The following is a 27,553-nucleotide window of genomic DNA, read 5'->3' as shown; positions in this document are numbered from 1 at the left end:
GTAATGCGTGAAAAGAGTTAAAGCAATGGGGCTGGTACTTGGTCGGTGTGTAGGATTCAGGACAAGGATGTAGGAGGGACAGGATTAATGTAACTGTTGTGAAATTGGTTGAAAATAAAGGAAACATAGCAGCACTGTTTATAGAGTCCTAGTGATTGGCTGTAAGCATATGAACTGCGTAAACAGGTTGGTTGGATGATACCATGCTGAAGCTATTTGTGTCTAACAAAGGCTGTCTTATTTTCACTTACAGACAGATAAATGGGTATTTATTCTTTTGGATGAGAAAAGTTGCTGTTAGACCCCTGACATGAAAACACTTCTGGTGCTACAAAGCTTGGTTCCTTGTTTCTGCACATTCGTTTGATCAGATGGAAAAGTGCTACCAGAGGCACAAACACACAAGGAAGGACAGCTAACAGCACACAGATGGCCAGTACCCAAGGTGGATAAACTTTCTCCTCTTTCATAGGAAAGCCTTCCTATGGAGATAAAAAAGCAAGCAAAAGAAATAATTGGTAGGTACACTTACATTTTGCTGTGATTTCCATTTTCTTATGGTGTTATAGTAAGTATAGCTAAAGTTTTACTCTTATACTGCAATAGCATTCAGCGGCCCTGTATACCTTTCTCACAGGTCTGAAGATGGCTGTAAATGTTTTACAGTTTCAAAGATTTATAGCTGAAGTGTGACACATTCCTAGGGAGGCAGGCGTTGCCCAAAGAGTTACAAACTTTCACCCTCGCTTGGTTAAGGTCTGATTATTCTTGTTAGTACTCAAAGCTTACCTGGTTTCAGCAATTACTGAGCATGCTCTTTGCCAAATAGGGAAGATTTATGTGAGAGATTTTGAGGGAATGATGGTAATGCAATTTCTGCAAGACTGTGGCTATGAGTTTTATTTTGGGATGACAGATACTTAATGGCGTTTGGAGGAGACACTGCTGCCGTGTAGTCCTCACGCAGTTTAACACCAGAATCGATCTTTAAACCCCTACGCAGGGTGGATTTGAGAGGGATCCAAGAAACTGCAACTGACATGAGACAATGACATCCAGATCAACTGTTCTCAACATTGACATCTCTTTGGTGCTGAATTAACCAACGCTGTTCTTGGACCACTGCCTCCCTCCCTGTCTGCCTGTCAAAACTACACATTCATGTATTCATCAAGGCCTCAGTAATATTGGTAGTTCTCACTGAGTACTGTTTTCATCCTTGGTATCTGTTGTGCAGCTCTAAAGCTCTGCCCATGCATTTGTTCCACCTGTGAACCCCCTGTAGGTATGGAGTGTCTGAGACACATTTCACTTCAACAGTTCTCTGCATTACACATATCTGTAAGAAATGTGGAGCATGGACTATGCAGGACTCCTCAAGAAGATGCTCTGTTAACAGAAATGCATTTTAATATGTGTAACCTCTATGCATACCAGAGCCTTCTCATTCTGAGCGTTGCATCACTTCAGGCTGCATTATGTAGGTAAGCAGTAGATAACAGTGATTTTAAAGGATCTGGTAAGGGAGAAAAATATACAAGTCTTGCTTTTATTAGAAGCTTTGAAAATATTTGGGGACATACGTATTTAGGGTTCCAGGCTGCATAGCTTGCTGGCTTCTGTATCTGAAGAGTAACAAAGGCCACGAAGACAATTAGCAGGAGCAGAGGGCTAATGAACCTCCATGTGATCTGCCAGTAGAGATTGGGTTTTCGTCCAGTCATCCATTTCACATCTTTACTGAACCTTTTAAGAGGAGGCATGTTTATGGTGATGTCAGATCTAAGTGGTAACAGTTTCACTTTTTCATACTTCCCTGTAAGTTTTAAACACATGGTACAGCTCCCTAAATCTTTGCTATTCCATACCCTTTTTTAATAACTTACTATAGATTTAAGTAAATAATAATATCAATAAATTGATATAATTGATCCCTACCAGGGACAAATGGTCAGTTTACATTGTCAGTTTACATTACTTGAGCACCTAGTCTAAGGTTTCTAAGCACAAACAAGTGAAGAAAATATTATAGCAGTTCTGTAGAACTATTCCAACATTTAAAAAAAGACAAAATTGCCAAGGGAACAAACATAGCTTGTTAGGAAGAAGTCTGAATTAACCAGCACCAAATGAGTCAAATCAAGTCAGGGACAAAATTATTGCAGCCTGAGCCAGCTTCCTCTGCAGTCAGTAGTGGCAGTCATTTGGACATGGAGCTGATCTTTTACATATACCTCTTACAGTTTTGTACATTGAATGGGCAGTAGGTATATGCTTCTGGGTTTGATAGTGACATGATAACCTGTATCTGTCAAGTTGGAAAGTGTTTTGTAATCTGGAATAGGAATTGTGATTGTGTGTGTGTGTTCAAACACAAGCTTTGTCTTCAGTTCTGTTAATCTAACTGAAGATACTAGAAATTCTCTTGAGAGCTGGGAAAAAATGATTTGACTGTGTTCGTATCCCATAGTAACAAGGAGGAAAAAGTATATGTATACTAGCACAACAGAGAAAATACAGGTGCTGTGGAATCCAGAGTCTGTTGTAGCATGTGAAACCAGGTTTTGTTGCCACTTTCGTGTCATGGAAGATTGAGGCTAGCTGTTCAGGCAGCAAGAGGGATGTGTGAAATTGTTTTATGATGATGTAGCCTGGAAGTTATTGTCACTTAACATGGGAGATGCTCCAAGGATCTTAACAGTGGATCTAAAAAATTTTTAATCAGTGTCTGTGACTGTGGAAATTCTCAGCATGCAGGTTGAGCTTTTTAACATGGGCGAGTTACTGCATGTTGTTTACTATGAAGTTTGAGGGGAAGAATAATGATATGCAAAAAATGCAAGAGTATACAAAACAAAATGGCCGTAACGGGAGCATATTTGAAAGATGGTGTAACTCCTCTTGGCCAAAGAACTACAATGGCTGTTGACTTTCTAGCTTTAAACTTAGGATCCCTCCTTCCATAAGTGCTATGCAGAGATTATTCTTCCTGTTTTACACATATAGGAGACTTGAAGCAAAGAATAACTACATTCACAGAACTGTTAAGTACTACAGAAGTAAGTTAATATTGTATACCTGTATGTAACATACATGGATTGAGAGGAAAATATATTTGTCTCTTAGAAGAAAAAAATTCCATCGGTTTCCAACGTACCTTTTCATTTTATAGACATATGCAACCCCAATCACTTCAAAGAAGGCGATGACTAGAAGAGGCACGGAGCCTGCATAGCTGTCAAAAATGTCAATCCAGTAACTCCCTGAACCCAGTGTAAAACACAGAGTGATGAGGAAGGAAATTAGACATATTATACCTGAAGAAAAAAAAGGTTTGTTACAGGAGTACTGAACTGAACTTGGTAAGTATATTTTTGTTCTAAATTATTTTTGCTCTTGTTTTAGTGATTTTTATCCTCTCTCCCTCTACAGAGCTATGACAAGCTGTTTTTACCTTAGGGGAGCCAATGCCACTTCCCAAACTCCGTTTTCCCCTGTGTATTGGCCAAGAGGCACCAGTCTGTTGCAGGAGGAATGCACTGGTGTGACTCGGAGCATCCTTCAGTTGTTAGTACTTCCAGCAGATAACCTGGGCTGCGCTATGCTATTGCGCTGTGTTAATTTTTGACTGATGCAGTGAGTTTCAAGTGCCCTTATTTCCATGCAGTCATAGGCTCAAAGCACAGGTAGCTGGCACCTGGGAAGTTGTAAGGGCTCCCTGGATTTCTGCCCCCCATTTCCTCAAAGAACCCAGAGCTTCAAATGTGTATGTGCCTTATGTCACAGCGTGTATGGTTTAGGTTTCTCCACGCTTCTGTACAGTCAGTTCCCCTTTAGCCAAGGTATGGATTTGGGGTAATTGAGAGAAAAAGTGGGAAGGAAGAAAAGTGTTGCTGGATGCAGACCTGGGCTGCAATTCAATTTGTATGTCCTTGTGCTGTGTCACTAATTGCATCTGACTTTGAGATGGCTTTTGGTTCAATGCTGTGTAAAATTGACTCCGGACTTTTTTTTTTTTTTTCCTTAAAAAAGCTCACGATTGGAAAATCAATTTCAAAATAATATGTTTACCTCATCAGGTTGTGTAAAATGAGAAGGGTATAATTTTGATGCCACAAGAATACTCTAAAAAAGGCACAACAGCAATATTCCTGATAAAAAATTTAAAAGGACAGGTTGCAGAAGTGTTAATCCATTACTTCAAACTGCCAGAAATTTTTCTAGACCAATTTCACAGTACGATCTCTCAGACTCTCACTGAGTCTGGTTCTTGAGGAGCAGGTTGGGTTCAATAACTGTCTCTGGTTGAAAAGATTCTGGTTTTGGTGCAAGAACAGGATCGCACGCACTCATTCCTGTGTTTACAAGTGGTAATCTTCTACTCTGGTGTGTTCACAGTAAATGTGAAATAATCTGTAGCAGCATAAACCTGAATGAAATGGGGGTGAATGACCTATCTTGCAGCTGGGACAATGTGGTAAGTTCGTGCACAGGTGGTTATGTCAGACCAGCTGATGTCACTGGTTGCGTTAAAGTGACTTGTTTAGGTGCCAAAGGCTTAAGTGAAGACAAGGCTCTTCCTGATGTCTACAACAGCTCAGAGTGAGCTTGACTCCAGGAATAGCAATTTAACAAGCTTTCTCAGACTGAAACAGCTCTTGCAAGCTAAGAAAAAAAGACGGCAAGGGCAATATAATACTGTCATCTGACAGCTACTGCCATAACTGCTACCTCATCTATGTGCTTATCTTCTGCAAACACAATCCACTGCCCTTACTAACACTGTGAGATAGCTAAGTTAATATTACAAATTCTTAATCCCTCTACAATATTTATTAAGGTAGTTTGCACATCTATAAATAAGCCACCTTCTTTGAAGAAAGCAAAGCAAATACCTTACCAGATAACAGCTCTTTGGGTATTGATTTAGATATAATTCGAAGCTCTAAAAGAGGAGTGAAGACTCCTTCGATGTTCCCAAACATAGAAGAAAGGCCCAAGCTGAACAACATTACGAAAAACAGGATGGCCCAGGCCTGGGAGCCTGGCATGAGAATGATGGCTTGAGTGAAAATGATGAAAGCCAAGCCAGTTCCCGATACACTCTGCAGAATTCACAAACAGATAAAAATGCGCATTTTAATAGTGCAAATACAATTTCTCATGCATATAGAATTATAACAGGCTTCTGCCCTTCCCTGGAGTCAAGGGTGCTGGTCAGCCTATGGGGCTCTGTGGCAGCCAGCAGTTGAGAAAACGGGGAGCGGGGAGCGTTTGTCAGGAAAGGCTAATATGGAGAAACACAATTTCAGCCAAATTTGTTTGAATTCGCTATCCCAAGGACAAGGATAGTTAAATCTAAGCATTGAAAAATGCTAATGTTGCACTAATTTGGAAGTAAAATATGTCAAACTGTAAATCAGAAATGGGTGCCATCAGAGGAAGCCAGACAAAACAGAAACTGAGTTGTGTAAGGCTGGAATGTTGTCCTTTGACTTCTCTGTCGTGTGATTAAAATAGCTTATTTTACCATTGTTGCGTGTTAAGGTTATCGTGCACTGGCACACTCTGTCTCTAACAGGTGTGTCCACCCTTTTGTCCTAATATTTTATTTTATTTTTAACTCAAGCTCCTTTTTTTTGTATTCTCTCCTCCAACCATGGCCCTACTCTTTTTTCATTAGGTGGTAAGGACTTGTAACAAGGGAGTACAAATCGGTGAGTAGTAAATGAGAGTTACAGGACTGGAGCAAGTGGAATGAGTTTGGAGAAGTAAACAGAGAAGAAACATCTGTGTTTAGTGATAGGGGAAATGTTTTAGGAGGATCGGAAAAGACAGAAAGGGAGAGAATGTATTTTGGCAGGGGGGAGGGAGGTTGGGGAAAAAAATAATAAAATATTGGTGAGATCCTGTGCAGAGATGAGGAAAAATAAAAGGGAGAGGTCAAAAGGGAATAGAAAGATGGGGAAAGGAAAACAGAAGACAGTGATAAGGTACCTTCCTGGTGGTCATACATGTGATTGAAAGCAAACAGTGAACATTTTAATAGATTTTTTTGATACTTTCTTAAATATGGATTTAGGAAACTCCCATTCAGCATCCTTTTTCTATAATCTTTCAGCTAGATGTGTTTCCTCTGTTGTGCTTATTCCTGTAAACCAAAGTAGGACTGAATCTAGTGTCCATGGTAGGCTCCAGGTAGGAACCCATTTGAAGATAGGTTTTCTGATAATAATGTGTAATTTTGCATGCTGTACCAGACAGCTTTGAATTGAAACTGTCCTACAGCAGTGTTATTTCAAATTTTGAGAAATCATTTTGTTTCATCATTATGTATAATATATTCATTACAAGTAGAGTAATGTACAAGTACTTATAAGAAAAAGGAAGATACCAGTCCTTCTACATATTTTGTTTAAGGGTTGCTTTGTTGAAAGCAATTATGGTACCTGATCAAGAAATTCTTGAAGGTCACAGCTTTTCAGTTTGAGTCCAGCAATTTTTTCTGGATGTGATGAATTTAGGTAACTAATCCAGGCTGTATAGTTCTGTCGCACGATGCTTTCTTCCGGAAGATCAAATTCATTGATGACATTGATAATGTTCCTGACAGAGAAGCCAACATACCATTAGTTTCAATGTTTGCAGATGATGTGTCTGGAAATGCTATGCCATGTATTCACATGTTAACAGAAAGTTGTGTTTACTTTCTGTGCAGTTATTTACAATATAAAGGAAAATGTTAAATAAGAACTTTTATATATAAAATAGGAGAAAATATTCAGGCTATTTAATGTCTTCTCTTTCAGATACAAACTTTGAGTACTTTATGCAGATGCAGTCTCTAAAACATTTCTATTTTTATTTTATCAGCTCTCCAGAGCATTTCCACCACTTGTGTTCAATAACTTAGTGAATCTAGTGGAATAGGGAAAAGTGTTGGGTTTTTAACTACTTCTAATGCTAGTCTGGGACTGAGATGTGACCCTTGGTGCACTACTTGCAATGAGTTGTTTTATAATTTGTCTTGCTTCTTACAAACACTACCTCTGATCATTCTTGCCTCAGTGCCATAATACTTTCCATTTTTATATTAGACTTCTCCATACAGATGCTTTTCCTTTTTAGTGAAAATAAATTCTCTAAATGCATGTTTTTCAAGTAACACATTATCTATTGAGGCATTGAAACCACAGTATAACACTGGAAATGCAAGTTTCTCACCTGTCCAAGCAGTCCCAGTAGCCTGTTGTTGCTTTAAACCCCAAAACAGAAAAGACTGGGATGGAAGCATAGAGGGATGTCACGCTGTTCACAATTGCCACTGTCACTGCATCCTTTTCACAGTCATTTCTAGAAATAGCATTCAGACAAGTGAAGTGACTAAAAAAAGGCAATATTTTATCTGTGATTCTCTCGGGTATTTCTGCAAACTTTTTTTTTTTAGATTTTTTTTTTTCCCCCCTTCCTGTTAGACAATCTATTTGGCCTTTTAGAAAGACAGCAGGTGTTAAGATCCTTTAGAAAAATTAAGATCCAATTAAAATGTGAAAGTTTTAGAAAATTGCACAAAATGCAGCAAGAATTTAGCCAATTTATAAAGGTTGTAGTTCTACTTACTTTGGTGGATTGTAGCTTGAGAATGCAATAAGCCCTCCAAAAGCCAAAGAGAGAGAGAAGAAAATCTGGGTAGCTGCATCAAGCCATACACGGGGATTTTTCAAAGTGTTCAGCTGAAATAATTGGAATAAATGCATGTATTAGGCTGAAATTAAAATTTCTTTTTCTCTTGGTTGTCATAGCTCATCTCTTATTTCACTTCTGAAATTGAGAATTGTGCTGCCATGTAAATACACTGAAAATGGAAATTAGTACAAAAAGTGTCAGTAAAGCAGGTGTTTCTGAAGACATAATTTGGTCTATTTAAATATATTTAGTAATTATAGAATCTGCTTCATTGTACACCTCTTCTGTGTGGCAATAAAAATGTGTTTCTAAATGACAGGCATTAGGCACACAATAGGGACAGTACATTACATTTTTCCTCAGTTTATTTCTTTTTGTTAATCCACATACCGGGTAACTTCCAGTTTAAGAATATTATCTTCCTAAAACTGTATAAACAAATACTAAACCTTCATTGTTTTAAGACAAAGTGATTCCATAGCTTTCCAAATTTGCTTTAAAAAAAAGACTAAAAGCCCAAGCAGACATGAAGAGGCTCTTCATTGAAAAGAGCATCTTGGATTCAAAGTACTGTGAAAACAGCAACAAAAGACAAAATGGCAACATAGGAAAAATAAGAAAAAAGGAGAAATTGACAGAGTGAAATTTGAATTTTGATATAAGGGCAACATGATAGAGGAAGCTAAATTAAAGAGTCAATGACTGTTGGATTACAGAGAATAATACGCAATTTTAAATAGATGTGCTAAGAAGGAATCTTACCATTAAAATCAGTCTAAAAGAAAAAGATAAAACATAAGTAATGTGCAAAATGTAAATGTGCTCAATGAATATTAGTTTCCTGCAGAAACTAAGAAGTGACATGTTATATTCATACCCTACCACGTGAATTACTTTCTGATCCGTTATCAAGTAGGGGAAATAAAAACCAGTATTAGTTAAGAATGAGCGTTTTAAAAACCAGGTGGCCCAAAAGTAGTACTGGGGCTGTAGAGTATTTCACTTTGTTTTACATCCGTCTGAGTCAAATCTGTATCCTAGTCATGCAGGGTGAATTGTGTGTTTACTGTGTCGTGTCTATGTGCCTGTGCCATTCATCCTAGTACGTGACTGGGAAGATTTGTAGGAATGATCCTACCAGGAGCATTGGTAGGAATGAGAGGTAAGTACGCCAGAAGACCCTTAATAGCACTTTGGGTTTCTCTGAAGCTGGCCTGAGCTTGGAAGAGCGAGAATAATGGGTTGACCTCAGTGTGGATGGATGCAGTGAATGCTTTTACTGCAGCTGCTTTCTCCACAAGTGTGCCAGTGCTTTGACCATGGCAGAACTGGTATTACGTTTTGTACAACATAACGTAGCAAGCAGATATGTGTAACTGTTACTGGCTGAAAGGCTTCAGCTTAGGCAAACCTTTCTAGAGGTTTATTTTGAAAGATCATAACCAAACCCTTCAATGCCAGAGTGCTCACTGGTAGGACCTTGTGGAGGTGCAGGACTAGACGCAATTGCAGTGCAGAAACTCAGCATTCGCATTGCCACGTGGCCTTCACATTGTGATTAAGTGCTGACAGATACAGCTGTTACAAGTCTGGCTTTCTGACTGGGGACTTTGGCAAATGAGTCTGGATAGTTTAGTTTGGTGCTAGATGCAATGCATTTATTGACTCTAAAAGGCGCTCGTCAACGTCCAAACTTGAAGAAACAGCAGACAGGCAAGTGCGCTGTGGCAATGTCATTACGTGATTTTAAGCACATTATGAATCTAAATGTTATTTTATATTTTCAGTAATACAGCATACAGATTTCATAAGAGTGTCCTCAGAAGAAAAAATGTGCTGGAGCTAGAAACGTGTGGATGAAGATACACAGCCAGAATGTTAATGAATGAACACGGGACTAATGAGGAAAGGAAGCATAATTGCTCCCCCCTGGGCGGTAGGATTTTTGAATACTTGAACACATGAAACACAGATGGAAACTTTCTTAAAACAGAATTAAAAAATACTGGGATCCCTGTGATGTGTAATTTTGGTGTAAAAACAGCTGTTGCTTTTCTCATAAGCAAGTGGCTAACAAGTAATATTGCACTTAAAGACAGCAGTTCATTAAGGTAATGCTTTTGTTCTCCTTAATACCAGAAACAATACAGACAGACCGGGTACCTTGAAAGCAGTTTTAAGTGTCCATTCACAGTAATACATCAGGTGTAAAACTAAACTGCAAAATAGAGGAAAAAATTACAAATTGCCTCTGTGATAGAGGACCTGGTGCCTGTGCTGCCTTTTTCTTGGCTATTCTCACTGCTCATTAAATAACTCCAGAGCTCTGGGTGCAGGTGTCAGTTGCCCAACCAAGTTCCTGAAATTATTTGTTGCCAGAGAACCTCCAAATATTTACAGTCTCTGAAGCTCTTTCAGATGTGAAAGGGACTGGAGAAGGAGGCATTTGTAGCCGACACAGATGTCCACAGAAGCTGAACTGTGTAGAGACCATTGCTGATGCTTGGTAGGATCCCTTTTCTGTTGCCTCTGGTTTTTTTTTTTTCCCAAGAACCTTTCCAACAGTTTCTGTTCCAGCTCCTATGTTGCTTCATCTTTGCACAGCTTCTGCTTTCCCCTCAAGTGCCTGTGAGCAAAACTTCAGTATCTTTTTTGTTTTTTTGGCAACTTCACTTTCCAGGTAGCCAAGGATTTAGAGAGGGTGAGTACATAGTCAGACTTCTCCATGTCTGAAAGTCAATGAGAAGAAGTATTCATTATTTGTTCTAGAATTTAAGGTGTGAAAGTGTGTCAGATGGCAAAAAGCCGACTATATATTTCTGCATGAAAATAAGACCACAGCCCGCCACTTTTAAAATCCATATACATGCAGTTATCATTTGTGATATTTAAGAACTAAAATACAAACTTGGAAAGTGAATAAACTTAAACAATGGTGGTTTGAAAAAAAAAAATTCAGTTGGGTGATTATGATGTTGAAACTGGCTAAGATGTGACTTTTAGCACTAGGTATTTCTTTCACAGATTTTCAAAAACAACAGTGAGGTGTAACAGTTACCAGAGAGTGGATGTGGCAGCTGCTATAGAGAAACTACAATTTCTGCTGCACTGCAAAGTTGGAAAAAAGTTGGAAAAGATTGCCTCCAATGAGTGGAGAATGTCAGGAAGGTTGATTTATTTATTTATTTGTTTGTTTGTTTAAAATTTTCTTTTTTTAAAGCAAGGTGAAACAGGCAGTAGGTGAGCTAACTCTTACTTTATTTTGCTAAAACTTTACAAGCTGCCTGCAAAAAGACAGGAAAAGAAGAAGAAGAAAACAGCGCACACTTAAGAAATACGCTTTACAGTTTTGTAAGCTAATGTGGTTTGGGTGGGCCAGGTAAATCTTTGCCAAAAAAACCCCACAAACCAAGAACCCCTCTGTACAACTCACTTTGGGACATCCCCCGTGGAGAAGTGTAACAAGAAAAACACATGTATTTATTGATGGCAGTGGTGGGAATAGTTCCTCATTAAACAGGCTAACAGAAAAGGCAATAATGGTACTGCAGCTGGGGGCTAAGGGGAAGAAGAGAGAAAGGAGATGTTGTTGCAGTTGTATGCTTACTGTCTTTTTCAAGTCCTTGAAGTGCCAAAATCCTCCATAGCAGTTGGTGTGTTAGTTTAACAAAGCCATCTCTCTGTCTTACACTGTGACTTCCTATGCAATAGCAACACCTATAGCAGATATCACTTACCAGGCTGTTGCATCAGCTTTTCCATGTTCGTAGAAAAGTTTCATCACCAAAACCATCTTCAGATGACTCTTCAAGGACGTCCCCAGGATCTGCTTTCTCAAACCAACTAATCATTAACTGCAGGTTGATTGCAGCTGGATTTTCATTCTGACTTCTCGCGCTGGTCTACAAAACAGTCCAGCTCTTCTTTTCTGACGATCCTCTCCCCCTCAGCACTGCAGTACCTCCAGGCTTTGTGGATACACACAAATCTAGTTTTTGCATTAAGTTCGCTATGCAACGTTTGTAAGTCCCAAAGATGCCTGAGCTCTCCAGAGAAACCTGACAGCCGGGCAGAGACCAAATGACAACAGGCCAAGCCCTGTTCTGGTTGTGTTGTCTAGTCTGCTTTTGAAGAAAGCATTAAGACATTGCACCAAGCATTTATTGTCCTGTCTGGGCCCTAGAAAAATACAAGTGCATGTCCTGATCTCCTATAAAGACCAGGGTTGTCCTTTTTGAGCTCTGATAGTGTTCAGATGGGTGCCCATACCACTGGGCTTGCAGGGGGAGGGATAAAAGAGGTGTCTCATCTGAGCTTTCTCTTGCTGGTGTCTCTTTCCAGGCTGGCACGTAACGTATCTCCGGGCTTCTTGGCTTATGTTTTCCTTAATGCCTGTATTCTGGTTGTAGGACGGGAAAGGGAAATACCCATTGCTCCTGTGGTGGGAAGCACTGCTGTTGCTTTGGAGGCAGAGGATGCTCCGAGACCATCCATCAGTGCGTGCTGCTTTTCCTCCTCTACACTCACTGCTTTGTGGAGCTTTTTAGCATGAAGGCAGAGCTGTGAGGAGCCTACAATTAATAGCAACCACTTGGTAGGACAATTTCACTTTGCATTTGGGAAGGCCGCTAAGAACAGTGTAAAGAGGTCCTTCTGAAATGGCCTGCATATGAAGGGATCTGGGACTCCTGTCCCTTTGAGAAGATGAGAAAAAATGGGAGAGGAGTATTCTCCAGCAGTTCTGTCTTTTAGGGACAGCTACAGGGGGTGAAAAACTTCAGCTATGGAGAAACGGGTAGGAGAAAATTACTTTCAACCTTAAAAAAAAAAATCACTTTGCAGTATAATTCCTCAGTCATTTTCCTTGCGAATTCTTAAAAGGTTAAAGTTGTGTAAATTCTGTAGCATTGGCAGGGAAATCCCATCTTTATCATGTGTAAAAGAGAGATGATTCTACTCATGAAGTGCATCAGTTTCACTTACACATTCAAGACTGAAGCACCCATAATGTACTCAATTTTCCAGTAATTTCTGATATGCTTATTACTGAACTGTTAAATACTTTGCTGCTTCTTTTCTTGCTAAAGTATATTAAAATACTGAATCACTTCATCTCAGAAAAAAGAGCTTAGCTGAGATCTTGGATAGGGAGCTAGATCAGGAGTTGCTGGAAAATGAATATACAGTATGAGATCTGAGGGGGAGAAAAAGGAAAAATAACATTTCTGACTATAGCAGCAATACTTACATTAGGGGTGAAGAGGTAAACCAGACCGTCAGTGGCTCCTGGTAGAGTGAGTCCGTGGATAAGGAATATAGTTAGGACCAGGTAAGGAAATATTGCTGTTACATAAATTGCCTAAAGTGAGAGGGTAAGAAGACAGACAGATAGTTACTAACATCAAAAAATCCTGTTTAAGTTATTACAAGAGACAATCCTAATAATATTGGGTCAGACAGCTACAGATGAACATTGTCATCTTTAAAAGAATCAGAACGTGCTTTTGCTGAACATATTTGTAACAAAATTCCTCTTAAAACTGCTTGAGGGGAGACTGGTAGGGCAGAAGCATTTGCAATGGGAAAGAAGTGTCATTCTGAGCCACCTGTACCGCTGCGATCACTTCCTTGGACAAGGAGCACACTGAAACAGTGCTAGTGAGGTAAACGGGGAAGGCTTTCCTTGGCGGGGAAACTCAGTATCTGGAGAGCAAGACCCAAAGTGTGGGATAATGCACTTCTGTATCCTTTCCATACCTTTCCTGTGGTTTCAATTCCTCGGATGGTGCAGAGGTATACAATTGCCCAGCAAGTTGCTAAGCACAAAATGAGCCACCACTGTAACGTGCCAGTCTCAGTGACATCAGGTGTTATGTTCAAAGTTTTCCTGTACCAAAAATAATTTACTGCGGTACTTTCGTAACATTCTTTGTTGAGCCCTGGAAAAAAATGTGCTAAGCGTAAGAATAGATTTTAAAATTGGTAATATTTTTCCCCACCCACTGTAGGCTTAGGAAGCAATACTTTAGACTAACGGAGAGTGGCAGGATGGTCTTGTTGTGGGTTGCCAAATGAAATACAGAGACGGACTGAACTGGCCTTTCTGCACTGTCTGTAACGTGCAGCAAGACAAACTCCGTCACGACAGGCTGAGACTGCGAGACTTACGCGAGACCTTCACCAGAACATCGCCAGCATTTCTACAGGTGATAACTTTCTAAATAGAAAAGGTGTCACACTCAGTGCAAGGTAAAATCTAAACTGTAATTGTGGTGGAGACTATGAAGTTTTTTAGCTATATGGCTACAAGCTGGTGGAGCCTTAACAAGGTTCAGGCACCTGAGGATACATCTAAGCCTTCAGATCTTCAGGAAACCTGCTGACCTGCTGTCTTTAGCTGGAAACCTGAGTTCCCTGGGTGCTGCACCTCCTGCCTTTGCTCCTAGCCAGAATCAGGTGTGTCCTGAGAGCACGAGGCAGTCCTGTGCGTTTCCAGGAGCTGGGGCTACACAGCACGGGGCCGACACTGATAGCAATCCCTGTAACCAGGAGGTCCAGCACACACCAGGACTGGGAGAGCTCTTTCCCCTTTCCCTGCCTGGTGAGACCTGAATGTCTCTGCCTAGGAGAGCACGCTAATTTTCGTGCAGCGTCTCCTGCTGAAGCTGCTGTTTTGCACACAATCCCACTCAAGTTTACCATAACTTCCCCCCCCCCCCCCCCCCCCCAATTGTGGTCATTGTGGCTTTACGAAACTTTTCAAACAAAACTTGCTCTGGTGAGATTGCAAGGTGGAAAATGAAGTAACTTGCAGGTATGTGAGGCACTGATTTAGCCAAGTGGCTTTCCAGTGACAAATTTACACTTGCAAGTGTGGTTGCCACTGAAATGTCATTACACCTGAAGCTGGTGATCCTCTTTCAGTGTGTGAGGACGCTCGTGTACTCAGACTTTCTGGCATCCTTTCCTCAGCTCTGAATTAAAAGAATCGGACGTGCACCCGGACATACACTGACCAGTGCAATCCCAGTTACCTCTGAATACACAGTCTCTGGCTGTTGAATGGAAGTCTGTGGGTTGTAGCACAGTGTATGGGTAACAAGCTATGTTGTGAAAAGCTTTGCTGCTCTTGTCCCTTTAGCCCCAGCTTAAGTACGTGAGCCTGAAATAATGTCATTTTAGTCTGTGTTCAGCTAAGCCTGGTGGATGGGAACAGCTGCTACTTGGCTTGCTTAGGAAGCAGGTCCCCGGAGAGAGCATTGCAGTCGTGATGGAGAAGTGCAGGTTCTTCCCATCTTGGCACTGGTATTGAAAAATCTGTCCTTAAAGGACTTCCTCAATATTTTCTAAAAGATTCTTAACTAAAAATGCAGTTTTTCTGTATACCAAACCGGTTGATTAAAAAGATGATCTCCAAAGCAGGTTTGGAAAACATTTGTTTAGCTCACTAGTCAGGCCACCTGTATCCTGAGAAATGAAAGAATCCTATTTCTTAAGGCCCAAATAATTTTCTCTACTTCTGTAACAAAGGTGGGGGACGTCTAATTGTCTTCCTACTCCAGAATAGTCCTAAGGTCTCCAAAAGAAAGTTGACTTCTGCTATGTTTTGTTGTTTTGTCTTTTTTCTTAGCCTCTTACTCAGATTACGTTTCTGCTCTGCCCTGGAACTTGTCATCTCTCATGTTCTGAACAAAAAAAGAAAGCTGAAAAATAATTTTAAAGAACTGAGAGCAGTCTTCCTTATCCTGCTTAGGTACACTGTCTTTGGTCTCACTAAAGTTTTTGAACTGGGTAATGTGAATTTGGTCTGAGCCTCAAAGATTCCCTCTTTAAGTAGTTTCTCTTCTACCTCAAAAGTTTTGCTTATTTAGTTGCTCCTTTTTCTTTTTTTTTAAACACTGTTATTTTGTTTCCCTTTTAGAAATCAAGCAAAAGGGGTCGTGGACTTTCTGGCTTTTGTTGTGCCTGTGAGGGTGATGAAATTGAGAAGGCTGTCATCCCTCTCGTAGCTTTTTGACAGGAAAACAAACCAGGTCTTTTGCACAACCTAGGGCCAAATCAAGTGTGGCTTCTCTTCTCAGGGGTTTCTTGGCTAGCTGCTCTAGGAAGCTGTCTTGTTGGATGTGTAAAAGTAGTCTTGGCAATCTACAGGCAGAGACTAAAGTTCTCTGGTAGGGTTGTGTTTCCTGCTCTGGCAACTCAGCTGATCTTTCTCAGCACATCATGGCAAATGACCTGAAATGTTATGAGTCATAACCAATGCATCACCACCCAATGAAAACTCGAGTCTCATTTAAAGCAGATACCAAAAGATGTAGTCATAAATTGGGTTCTTAATTATGCTAACAATCTCACGTGTCTTGATATGTAGTTTATGATAACAGGCACGTGTGTCATGATAAATGGCTATTTCTGCATAGTCAGAAAGCAGAGGACGCTCTTTCAGACTGGTATTTGTATCATAGCACAAGCACAAAAAATAAACAAAACTTCCCTTTTCCCCTTGCAAGCCCCGAGACTCTGACATTTGTGATCCTCCTTTTGCTAGCAGTGACGCTCTAAGTGGTAGTTACCTGTTCTGTTTTCATTTAGAGGGCAAACACTCCAAGGAAGAGGTTCTTGGAAGGAATTTGTGAAATACCACATCACCCAGGTTAAAACAGTGTTGTAGTATAAGCTCACCAGAACTGACACCATCCACGAACCAATCCCTGCAGAAAGCACAAGATCTCAGCTTAGAAAAGCTTTGGAAAAAATTATCAGTCACAGCACTTGGTCTTAGAAGCTCACGTTTCCTAATTTTTCAAGATTTTCTGTTTGCCTCAGAGATTTTCACATGAAAGATGGGCATTTGTGTCCTCAGTAGCCAAACACTGGTGCACAGTCCCCCCGCTCACCGGCCCTGCTCCAAGAAGGCTGACAACAAAGATTAGGGCTGAAATTTTTGCTCTAGTGTATAATACATTGTTTTCTACAACACGGGACAACTTTAATAGCAGAGACCAAAAGAGACTGACATCTCACAGCATGCTACAGCTGCGTGAGGAGCACTTTTTTGTCCCAAATCATGCACATAAGTTTGTAACAAACACCGGTAACTGTTTTACTCCTACAAGAAGGAAGGAGGAATAGCAACACCATGGTTTCTGCTTGCTTGCATTTTTGCAAAGGGAGGATGGACGTGCCTAATTGTAGGAGATGGGTTTAGCTGGTGGCACCACCCTGCTGCTTGGCATTTCTTCCTGGTTGCCCTCTGGCCCTTAGATAATTAATCTTACCCAGCCCTTCTCCTCCCACGCCTGCCCGCAGGCACAAGTCTTGCTGCCAATCCCATTTTCAGGCGCCTGCTTAAAGCAGGGCATCATCCAGCAGTCCTGGCTGGAGCATCCGAGGGTTTCTCCTTGCCCCAGCAGGCAGGAGGATGCCATCTCAAAACTGGTAGAGCCAAGGGTTCAGCCCTTAACAGTGGCTGCTCCTGGTCACTTTTTGCAGCCTAACAATGCACGCAGGACACGAGATATGGTTTTTTCAGTGTATATTAAATTAAATAAATAGAAAAAAAATTGCTGGTGCAGGACTGCAAACCAGTCTGATACAGACTGCTCTGTGGATTGTCCTTGTGCCCAGCCATGTTGTTAATGTCCCTTTAGTAGCCCCACGGTGCCCCTCTCTCACGGAGGGGAACTTTCCCAGGTGCGTTAGGCTCCTTAGGAAGTGCCAGGATCCCATTCCTGATTTTCTGTCCCCCCTCCGGTCTGACTATCCCTGGACAGAGAAGACTGGCTTCTGGTGAGGCTGTGAGGGAGGAGCGAGAAGCCCTGTGGGCAGGCAGCTCTTGTGTAAGCACCAAGATACGGTGGGAACGGGGCAGTGTTGGCTAGCAGAGCTCATGATCATTACTATTCCCACAGCAAAGGTTATGAGGTTTGCATTTAAGGCTCCTGTGTCCCTAGAGTAACACCTGATGGGAGCAATATAGAATTACAGAATCATGGAATGGTTTGGGTTGGAAGGGACCTTTAAAAGTCATCTAGTCCAAGCCCCCTGCAATGAGCAGGGACATCTTCAACTAGATCAGGTTGCTCAGAGCCCCGTCCAACCTCACCTTGAATGTTTCCAGGGATGGGGCATCTACCACCTCTCTGAACAACCTGTTCCAGTGTTTTACCACCTTAATCGTAAAAATTTTCTTTTATATCCTGACAAGCATTTCTTTTTATATCTTAGCAAGCGTTAGGCGCAGGTCTGTAGGAAGAGAATGCTGGGTGGGAGCACAGCTGCAGTTTCTTGAGCTGGGACCCCAAGAGACGTACCGACTCCTCCAAGGTAAGGCGAGATGGTGTTCCAGGCACCGATGCTGCCTTTCCTCAGGCACTGTCCTAGGGCCAGTTCGAGATGCAACAGTGGGATTCCTTCGAAGAGAAGAGCGATGAAGTATGGGATCAGGAAAGCCCCTGAAAACACAGTTAAGTGCAATTGAGCCACACGATTATCTGCATCTCACTGAAATTACTGGTTTGTAATTTGTCTGCTTTATGACCCTAACAGAGTCCTTGTGGGGTGTGTTGAGAGAGGGAGCATTGCTAGGGATACCTGCCAAGTAATGTCTCTTAGTGGTAATTTTGTTGGTGAAGACGTAGGAGGAAGGACAGGGATGCTTAGTGCTGCAGGACACTTCCCCTCAGGCACTGCTACAGCCCATTATAAACAGCCTCGCTATTTCCTCCATTTACCCTTTCTTTTAAGCATCTTCTTTTCTCCCCCTGCTCATAAAGTGCAAGGGTTTGCCTCTCCCTTATACTGTCTCTTTCCCATTCAGTATATCATTTCGTTTCCGTCCCTAAAGTTCTCAGGCGCCTGCTCCTCCATCTTCCCCTGCTAAAGCAGGATTTTGCGCTGGAGACCCCCAGGAGACCAGGTTACTTTACTGCATAAAGTTCTGCTCAAAGCACAGAGCCTCTGGCTAATGAAAAACTGAAAGCAAGCCAAGTTGTTCTGTGAGACGCGTGGGAGCAACGAAACCCTATTTCCTCCCACTTTGTGTCATCTCCTACGTCTTCCCTGTTTTTTCTCATAGCAGCTGCCTTGGGCCAGAGGCAGCACGTGCTGTTGGGTGCCTGCAGGCGGGTGTCAATCCTGCTGGCAGCCTGGCTGGTTCCTGCAAAATGGGTGTGCAACGCCTCATCTTCCCCGCCTTTCCTCAGAAGGGACACGGGTTTGGGTCTTTGCACAGATACTGGTTTTCATGACACCAGAAGTTTCGTCAGTATGTTTAAAGCACCTGCCGAAATGTCCAATTAAATTGAAATGATCTAATAGATTGAAGTTGATTGCCATGACCAACAACCGCTGTGACCACAAAGCTTCTTTTCTTTGGGGAAGCAAAGACAGAAGTCCTGCCTCAGCCCATTCCCAATCCGTCTACCAACTCATACCGACTCTGTGCTCCTCACCGCTTTGTCAATAGACCCGTGCCTTGTTATACCATTTCAACTTTGCCTCCAAATCTGATAGCTGAGTCTGCCCAGCTCTTTTCCAGCCCTGGAAACCTTCTCCTCTCCCTCCAGGCTGGCAGGGAGAGCAGCTTTACCATCACCTCCGTCGGTTCTCCGCTCCGTCTTTGGCCCGGAGAGGGAGGTGGGGGAATGAGCAAGGATTTCTGGTCTCCTCCTGGACTGGCTCCTGTGTTTTGCAATCACCGATTATTCTGAAAGGCTGGGCAGATAAATCGAATCACTCAGGCTAGGTGTTGCAATAACTTTGCTACCTATTGCTAGCTGCTGCAATAACTACATACAACACCCAGAGAAGGTGTGTTGTTTAATGGTTTAGCCCTTTATCAAGCAGTACATAGGAACAAAAATCAGCAAAGCTTTTCTCAAAGAAGGACTGTTCTTAATTTGCCAAAGGTGGAAATAAATGTCTCTCCTTATGATCTGATTTCTTACGATGTTTTTAACCGCTAAGAAGCAGATTTGAAAGAGGAGTCTCACAGTTAATTCCCATTATGTTAAATCCTCATTATGGATCCTCAGTACCCCTCCTCAGTAGTCCTCTTGCTTGGAGGATACTCTGAAGTGGCTGTTATAAACCACTTCCCCTCCCCCAAAGAGAGAGATTTACAGAGAGAGTTAAGGACCACAACAGTTTGTTTATTTTTAAGTGTTTTACCACCTGATGAATTCTCACCTGGAGCTACCTACCAAAGCTCCCATGTAAATACTAAGGAATTTGCAGGTCCGTTCTGCAAGAACTCAGAAACCTCTCGCCACACTCAGTCCTGCACTCTCCTTCAAACCTGCTGCGATATCGATATCCCCCTCCGCAGCACGCCTGGGGACGCCCACCCAGCCCTCCTGCGAGCCCCATGCCTTGGGCTGTCTCCTGGGAAAAGCAAAATATTCACGTGGGTGACTGGAGCACGGCAGCGCGGAGCACTGGGCTCGTTCGCCCGGCTTGTTCGCCTGAGCTGTTTCTCTGCAAGCCACGCGATGCTGAGCCCTTGCTAGCAGAGTGCTCTATAAGGGACCAACCTATCTCCCGTATCATATCTCCCTGGAAATAACTGTGTAATAATTAGTGCAAACTGCCCTCTGTTATCTCTCTCCCATTTTCTGTTTGCTAGTTGAACCTTCGATAGCAGAGCATGTTTAGATATTCTGCAGATAAAAGCCTGTTTGCTTTGTGCTGGCTTGTACGTTATCTCCAACGATATTTATAGCATGGCAAAACATAATGTCGCACGTGGAAAGAAAATACTGGTTTTCCGTGAGAACCGTATAAAAAGTATGCTATCTGCAAATATGGAAATATGGCAGAATATTGGGCTAAGAAGAAATAGTTAATGGAGCTAATCTTTCTCGGAACTAATTCAAATAAATGGCTTGTAGTGTAAAAATATGTGTTCAGTTATTCATTCCTTTGCTTTACAGTATTTTTAGGCAAAAAGGAAATAGTCAGAAAAAGCATAGGCAGTCTGCTCAAGCACTTGAAGCTTACTCTTTTCCACAATAAAATCCCCCACCCATAGAAAGAAAAAAAATACTGGAAAGGTATCAGATACTCTAGCACTATATAGATAAGGGCTTTGTTTAATAGATAGGGGAGGATGTGCCATAAGGCAAATTTTAAATACTTTTTAAAAAAAATGCCATGAAAAATGTAACTGCGAAAAAGGCAAGAAGAAAATCCAAGAAGCAGAATGAAGAAGGAAGCTGGTACCTGACACAGAGCATGTGTCACACAGAGCATTCAGACACAGGCACAGCAAAACCCAATCGGCACCCAGGTGATGTGTGGAACAGGTACGGCAGAAACTCAGTAGGTTTGGCTTCCATGAGGCATGGGAAAAGGAAACCTTAGCAGAAACAATCATAAAGTGCCAGTAAGCAAATTATTCTATATCTGAATATGCTAGGTATATGTATATCTAGATATTCTAGCTCTATATGCTCCACAGTGAAAGGCAAATAAATGACATATGTAAGAAGCGAGCCCAGGGGGGAACCTCTAAAAACAAAAGTTTAGCTTCAGTAACTTTTTTCCTCTCAAAAAACATATAAGGAAAATGACAGTGATCAAGCATTTGTAAGTACCTTAAAAGCCTGGAGAAATGCCCATAAAAATCAAAAGTATCACCAGGGCATGCTTTAGTTGCATTCCTGGGGCGTGACCTAGGAAAATTTCAGTCTACACCATTCCTTCTGTTAGAAAGACACCCCAGATGCACAAAGCATTCATCCTGCAAGTACGTGCATGCACTACTAAAAGAAGGTCAAGGAGAAAAAAAAACCTAACCAGTCCAAAATCTACCAGAGTTAAAAGTTATGTTGGCAGGAGATCCTGCACAAGGATACCACAAAGCCAAGGAACAATCCCTGTGCACATGAGAAGGCACAGAAAGCCTGCAAGAGCTTTCCAAATGAGGCTATCAACAATTACAAATACTGCACATATTGGTAAGTTGGTTTCGTTAACGATAGAGTCCCAAGTGACAAGGAGCACCAGTCTGTAGCACGATCGGTATCATTGCTAACTCAGAAGAGCCATTAGAGTGGAGATAGCTCTGTAGTCATGGCAGTAGAAAAGAAAATACCTGGTGCGCCCTAGATGCACTGTGGGTTTTTAAAACCTGACCCCTCGATTGCAACGTACAGGCAAATCAGGTCAGAAAAGCAACTGCTCGAGCATATTCAGCCCTCTGCCTGCAAAATGACGCTTGAAGGGCACAATCTTTGTTGTATCACCTACACATGGCAATCTGGAAGAGAAGTGCACGAAGGCAGCCTGTGGAGAGTTGCTGATGCACTGGAGGGCAGAATGACCAGGAGGCTAACGAAGGAGCGCGGTCTAAAGGTGAATCATGGCAACCGGCAAAGCAGAGTGAAAGCACCAGATTGGTTTTGCCACATCTTAGAAAGAGAGAGCAACAGGTCTGACTATGGAAATGTAAAGCGGTTTGAAGTATCAGCCAGGTGACCTCCTAATCAAGACGTACCAAGACCTGCAGAAATGGATAAGCCTCAGTGAGAAGCAGAGATGGAAACCCAGTAGCTTTGCTTGATGTTGGGGTACCAATGAAGACTTCCTAAATGGTGGAGAAAAACTTAGAGGAACTGATCCACGTGCTCAGTATTGCACCTTACCAGCACCTGCAGATCAGCTAGCAGAATTAAAGCAAGTAACTTGAAATGACGATCTAAAGACACAACAGCATTTGAAAGGCCAGAACATGAATATCAGAGATTTAGGAATAGAAAAAAGTAATTATAATGAAGACAGAAATGACCTGGAAAATGGCAAAATAGTAATTCCAAAGGAAACGTGTAGAGTCTGAAAAATTCAGAAAGCCCATCTCAGTATGATACAATGCAACAAGCATTCAGAGATCCACTTCACCAGTTCTGTTGGTACATAGGAGAAATGGTGATGGGTGCATTTTTCCAAAAGACTGAGAAATTAATGGCAAGATACCTGCCATAATTTATGTTTTACCTGCAAGAAATTGCAATAGGTGGGAACTACTTGTTCGGATACAGAGAAAAAGCTATTAGCTATTGAAAGGGGATTATCAGACCTGTCCCCCTTTCTCCGTGGGAGTTCAGCTAAGCAGCGTAGTAGCCAACACAGCAACGAATCACATCAAGACATCAGGTAAGGAAAAAAGCAGCAACTTAACCATATTCACCCTCTCTCTGGAAAACAATCCTTCATGATCTTTGTTATGTCTTTTGCACATGCCTTAATCCAGGTGAAAAGTATGAGCTGCTATAAATGTGGCATTTGTGCAGTATATTTATGATGGCACTGATTTTGACCGACAGGCCCCATTGCACATCTTACGGACACTGAAACTTTGCAGGGTTGAGTTTCCCACGTAAATGACTATATCTCCTTGAGCAACAATGAAGCAGCTAAAGCCATGTCCAGAAAACCAAGAGGGCAATAGCCATTTCAAACGAAGATGGGTAACACCTGTAGAGTGACTTATAAAATAGCCTTGGTGATCTTCCCTGTGAAATACTCATGACTGAAGGACGCAAGCGAGCAGCACCCATGTGCGAGCACCAACCTGAGCTGTAAAGGGCAACCAAGTACAACAAGTTATGAAAGGATCAACCCCAAATGCCATAGTTTTTCACCAAGGACTTGAGCAGGACATGGTAACAATCCAGAAAATGAAGTTTGTTACTTGTTGTAACATAATTAATTTTTCTATCAGAGTGTGAACTGTTCTGCTCTTCCCAATGCATATATTTTATTTTTTTTCACAGTATCTTCCAGGTATACCTGTTGTTCCGCTCAGATTTTATTTTCTTTCTGAGGACGCGGTGAGCCGGGCAACTGCATTTTGTACCAAGTTGTAGTTCAAATTCTAGCAAAAGGTCAGGTAAGCCACAGGTTATGAAAGTCTGTAAATCATTGCCCCAGAAGTAAACAGCTCTCCCTTTTTAGCAGGACTTTAGTGTTTACATGTATTTATTTTCCTAGAAAGAAACTGTATTTTATATTAAAGATTTTTTCAATCATCCTGTAGGCTCAGGCACTATGCCCATTTTTAATACCCATGGATTAGGCAAGTGTATGTATATACTAGCTATAATCAAAAGTAAAACACTGCAGTAAGTTCCAGCTAGAACTGGGTTGGGATTTTTTTAAGTATTCTGAGATGACTGTATGTGTACATATATAGCAATATGACTTGTTTGAGTCTTGGTTTTAAGTGACAAACTATATACTGGGCCATTTAGAGACTTCTTTTCAATCCCAGTTGCCTGGGAACCTTTGCGTTTGTCTCCACTTACTGTGGCAAACAACCTTCATGTCCATTAGTCATGAAAAGTAAATAACTAACTTAACTCAGGCAATAAATCCAAATAATCAGTAACGACAAGGGTGATAAATGTCAGCAAAACTGATATTATATTAGATCCAAGTTACTGAGTAACACTAATGTGCGATGAATAAGGTCCAGAGGTCTGATGAGAACAGCTGACACGAGGCAAATATACAAGCACTTATTTTTATCTCTTGTTTTTTAAAAGATCTAGAAATGAGGTAAAGTGCATTGCCTAACTCTTAAAACACTTGGATATCACCTGAACCAGCTATGAAACTGTGATCCGTATCCCAGAAGCCATTCGCTGCACCTCTCAGGGCTCCTGCTTAACCACGATGCTGCTGGTCTCTCCCATCTTCACCTCTTCAGACCCACACAAGCGGGATTTATGCTCCAATAGCCCTGAAAAGCTATTGGGCTTTTGCATCTGAGTTGTCTGCTTTCAAAAATGCAACCCCAAACCACATCACTGCCTTAAATTAGCAGAAGAAAAAAGCAGCTACATTATACACTGGTGTAAACCCAACAGCTCTGTCTTCTTGGTGGTCTTCATGACTCACACAAACTCTTCCAACGCCAGCTTTCTGAGATAAATTATTCACAAACCCCACAGCACTTTGTTACAGAGTCCATCCTGCTGTTGAGCTCTCTGAGCCCTTCATTAAAATCCAGTGACCAAACACTGGCCGTACATCCATACATTGAACCTTTATTCACCCCTGTCTTGTGATGCTGTTCGTAGTGAAGCAGAGTAGCTACGTGCCATTACTGAGTCTGCTAGCTATTTTAAACTGATTTTTTCACTGGCAAGATTGCTACTCATGGAGCAAAGGAACAACTCGACCTTTGTCCCTGCAGCATTTTCCTATTTTTATTATCATTAAACCTTCTCTAAACCCTGTCTTTTTTGTCCCTAGCAGCTCCTGTGGGATATATCAGTGCTCAGAAGCTGGATACACAAGCAAACAGACTTTCGGAGTAAACCAGGTCACCGTGGGTCTCCTTGCACTGGCACTCATGCTTCTCCTGGGGTGGTAGAGGTCCGTAGGGCAGGGATGCAGGACGTCCCGGAGGGGAAGGATGGAAGGGAGAGATCAAACCTCAATAGGAGGTGAGTGTTGCTGATCTTTTGAAGTGAGGCTGGGATCTGAAGAGGTTGAAAAACAGCTGGCCACAGCTAGTCCCCCGCCTCCAGCACAGAGAAGCAACCCTTGGTGCTTCATGGGAAGGTGTGAGAGCGTTTTTACGGTCAGCAGAACAATATTTCATCTTAATCCATAATAGAGATTTACAGGAAGCCTTGAAGCACAAAGTTCATGCAGCCTCATGCAGCTGGTGGCCCCAGAAGCAGCTCTGGGTAACGAGATGTGCGGAGGAGCTGCATCTTGCTGTGGTCCCGTCTGTGAGTTTCAAACCTTCCACTAAGCGCTTTGTGTTAATTGTTCATTGTATTACAAAAATATCACTTTATGTTTAGTTTTATTATGTTGTTTGTTAATACTGAACACTTGTTCCCTTGCTCTAAGATAGAAAGGCCACCTGAGATGCTATAGGGTATTTTTCCGACCTACAGCTCCTACGCCAGAAGAACATCTTCCTTGTGGGCCCCATGCCACATCTGCTATGGGGATGTCTCTCTAAAGGTGTTTATCATGTCTCATTAACGCATGTATCATTAACTGAAGCGACAGGCTTTTTCCATGGGCAAACGCAGAGACACTGCGTGCTCACACCTATGGATTTCTAACCACCCAGTTATGGCACTCCTCTGAGAGAGTTTCACTGGGTTTCACATCTTGTAAATAAATAATGGAAAATGTTAAGTCTCCTGGGAGGAAGCTAACCTACTGCTTCTTCTCTTTTCTTATTTGAATTTGTGTAATCGTAGCTTCCAGCTGTTACATGTTCAATATTAAAGAGCTCCTTGCCACCAAAATAGTTTCCATTTGCTTCTTTATAGACTATGATAAATGTACTCTTTCGTGTTCAGTTTCATGAGCTGAATAGATTGGATTCTTAAGTCATTCCTTGTCCCATAAGTTTCCCAGTCCTTAAATAATTGTTGGTGCTTTTCTGCATTTTGGCTAATTTTTCAAGTTGACTTTGAAATTTGGACTTTCAGAAGGCGTCAGAAGTTCAGAAGTTGTCTTAGTGTTGGTAGCAATATCTACACCTACTTCCTAGTGCTCTGCTTATATATGCTGAGATTCTTTTTGTTGATACAACCTGCTATATCTCATTCATTCAGCTACTTACCAGAGTCCCTAAGTGGCTACTTCTTTCTGAAACACCTCCTTCCATTAAAGGCAGCATCCATTCTTGGTTCCTTGGTTGATTCAAATATATGTAGTTCATCAAGTAATACAGACACCTTGGTAGAACAAGCTTGGATTTAATATTTTTTTCTGTCATTTGACAGTTTCTCCAGGTTTGAATTTTCTGTTTCTCCCGTTAATTGAAAGATAACGAATAATTCTGGGCTGAAACAATTTGCTATCTGACTCTGCTTTAGACAGCTTACCATGGCAGATCTCAGAAGCTACTGTGAACGGTGAGTTATCAAGTACTCTTTTCCGATCCATCTATATTTACTAAATCGGCTGCTTCTAAGGCAATTCTTTGTGGGACTTTTTGTTACTCGTTGTAACATAATTAATTTTTCTATCAGAGTGTGAACTGTTCTGCTCTTCCCAACACATATATTTTATTTTTTTTCACAGTATCTTCCAGGTATACCTGTTGTTCCGCTCAGATTTTATTTTCTTTCTGAGGACGCGGTGAGCCAGGCAACTGCATTTTGTACCAAGTGACAGGGACAGGCTTGGGCAGCTCTTCGCACCGCCTGGCAGGCTCCTGGTTGGTGTTCTATCAGCTGAGCATTTCAAACAGCCTCACAGACATCAAAAAGTGCAATTTAGTTTTGCGCAGGGGCAGTGCCAGACGATGAGGTAGCTCCTACGAGCATCAGAGAAGGGAGGGGAACGACTCGCTCACCTTCCCAAAGGAAAGCGCAGCGACCATTTATCTGGGAGCCGGTTGTCTCTGGACTTTTCGCTTTTCCTTAACATAATGACCTGCAGGTTCAGTTTCCTGCTCCTGGCAGGACTGTAGGAGCAATGTAAGAACTTACAATGGTTTTGCTGAGAGTTAGCATCAGTCTGGTCTCAATTCCTAAACGAACGCATCATTTTAAAATGAAATATACTCTATAGAAAAAGCTAATCTAACTAACCGGTGCAAAACATTTATGAGAACGAGACAGTTTAAAAAAGAAGTGATGCAAATATATAACTTCCATGCCCATCATAAGTTAGTATGGTTACATTAGGATTGTAGTTTAATATTTTGGCAAAGTCCCGTTTCAGTCTTACCGCCTCCATGTATCTGACACAAGTATGGAAATCTCCACACGTTCCCCAGACCGACGGCAAATCCGATACAGCTTAAAATATACTGGAACTTATTGTCCCACTTGGGTCTGCCATCTTCCTTAGGGATTTCAGGTGGCACTGATAAATCTTTTGACAT

General features: G+C 41.7%; 1 protein-coding gene across 1 annotated transcript; it reads right to left on the bottom strand.

Annotated features, from left to right (window-relative positions):
• LOC104324808 (sodium-dependent neutral amino acid transporter B(0)AT3) lies at positions 1–27,553 on the bottom strand. Its single transcript, XM_009929160.2, has 12 exons — positions 27,397–27,553; positions 18,000–18,140; positions 16,260–16,397; positions 13,444–13,625; positions 12,935–13,045; positions 7,621–7,733; positions 7,225–7,353; positions 6,450–6,606; positions 4,901–5,105; positions 3,158–3,317; positions 1,584–1,746; positions 1–482 (listed from the first exon to the last, which is right to left on the bottom strand). Exons 1-12 carry the CDS (start codon positions 27,551–27,553, stop codon positions 270–272), a joined length of 1,869 nt encoding a protein of 622 aa, XP_009927462.1. The 3' UTR covers positions 1–269.

The sequence above is a fragment of the Haliaeetus albicilla genome, chromosome 3 (genome assembly GCF_947461875.1).
Source record: "Haliaeetus albicilla chromosome 3, bHalAlb1.1, whole genome shotgun sequence".
NCBI classification, from domain to species: Eukaryota; Metazoa; Chordata; class Aves; order Accipitriformes; family Accipitridae; genus Haliaeetus; species Haliaeetus albicilla.
The sequence above is the reverse complement of the archived record's forward strand: the minus strand, read 5'-3'. Positions and strand labels throughout refer to the sequence as shown.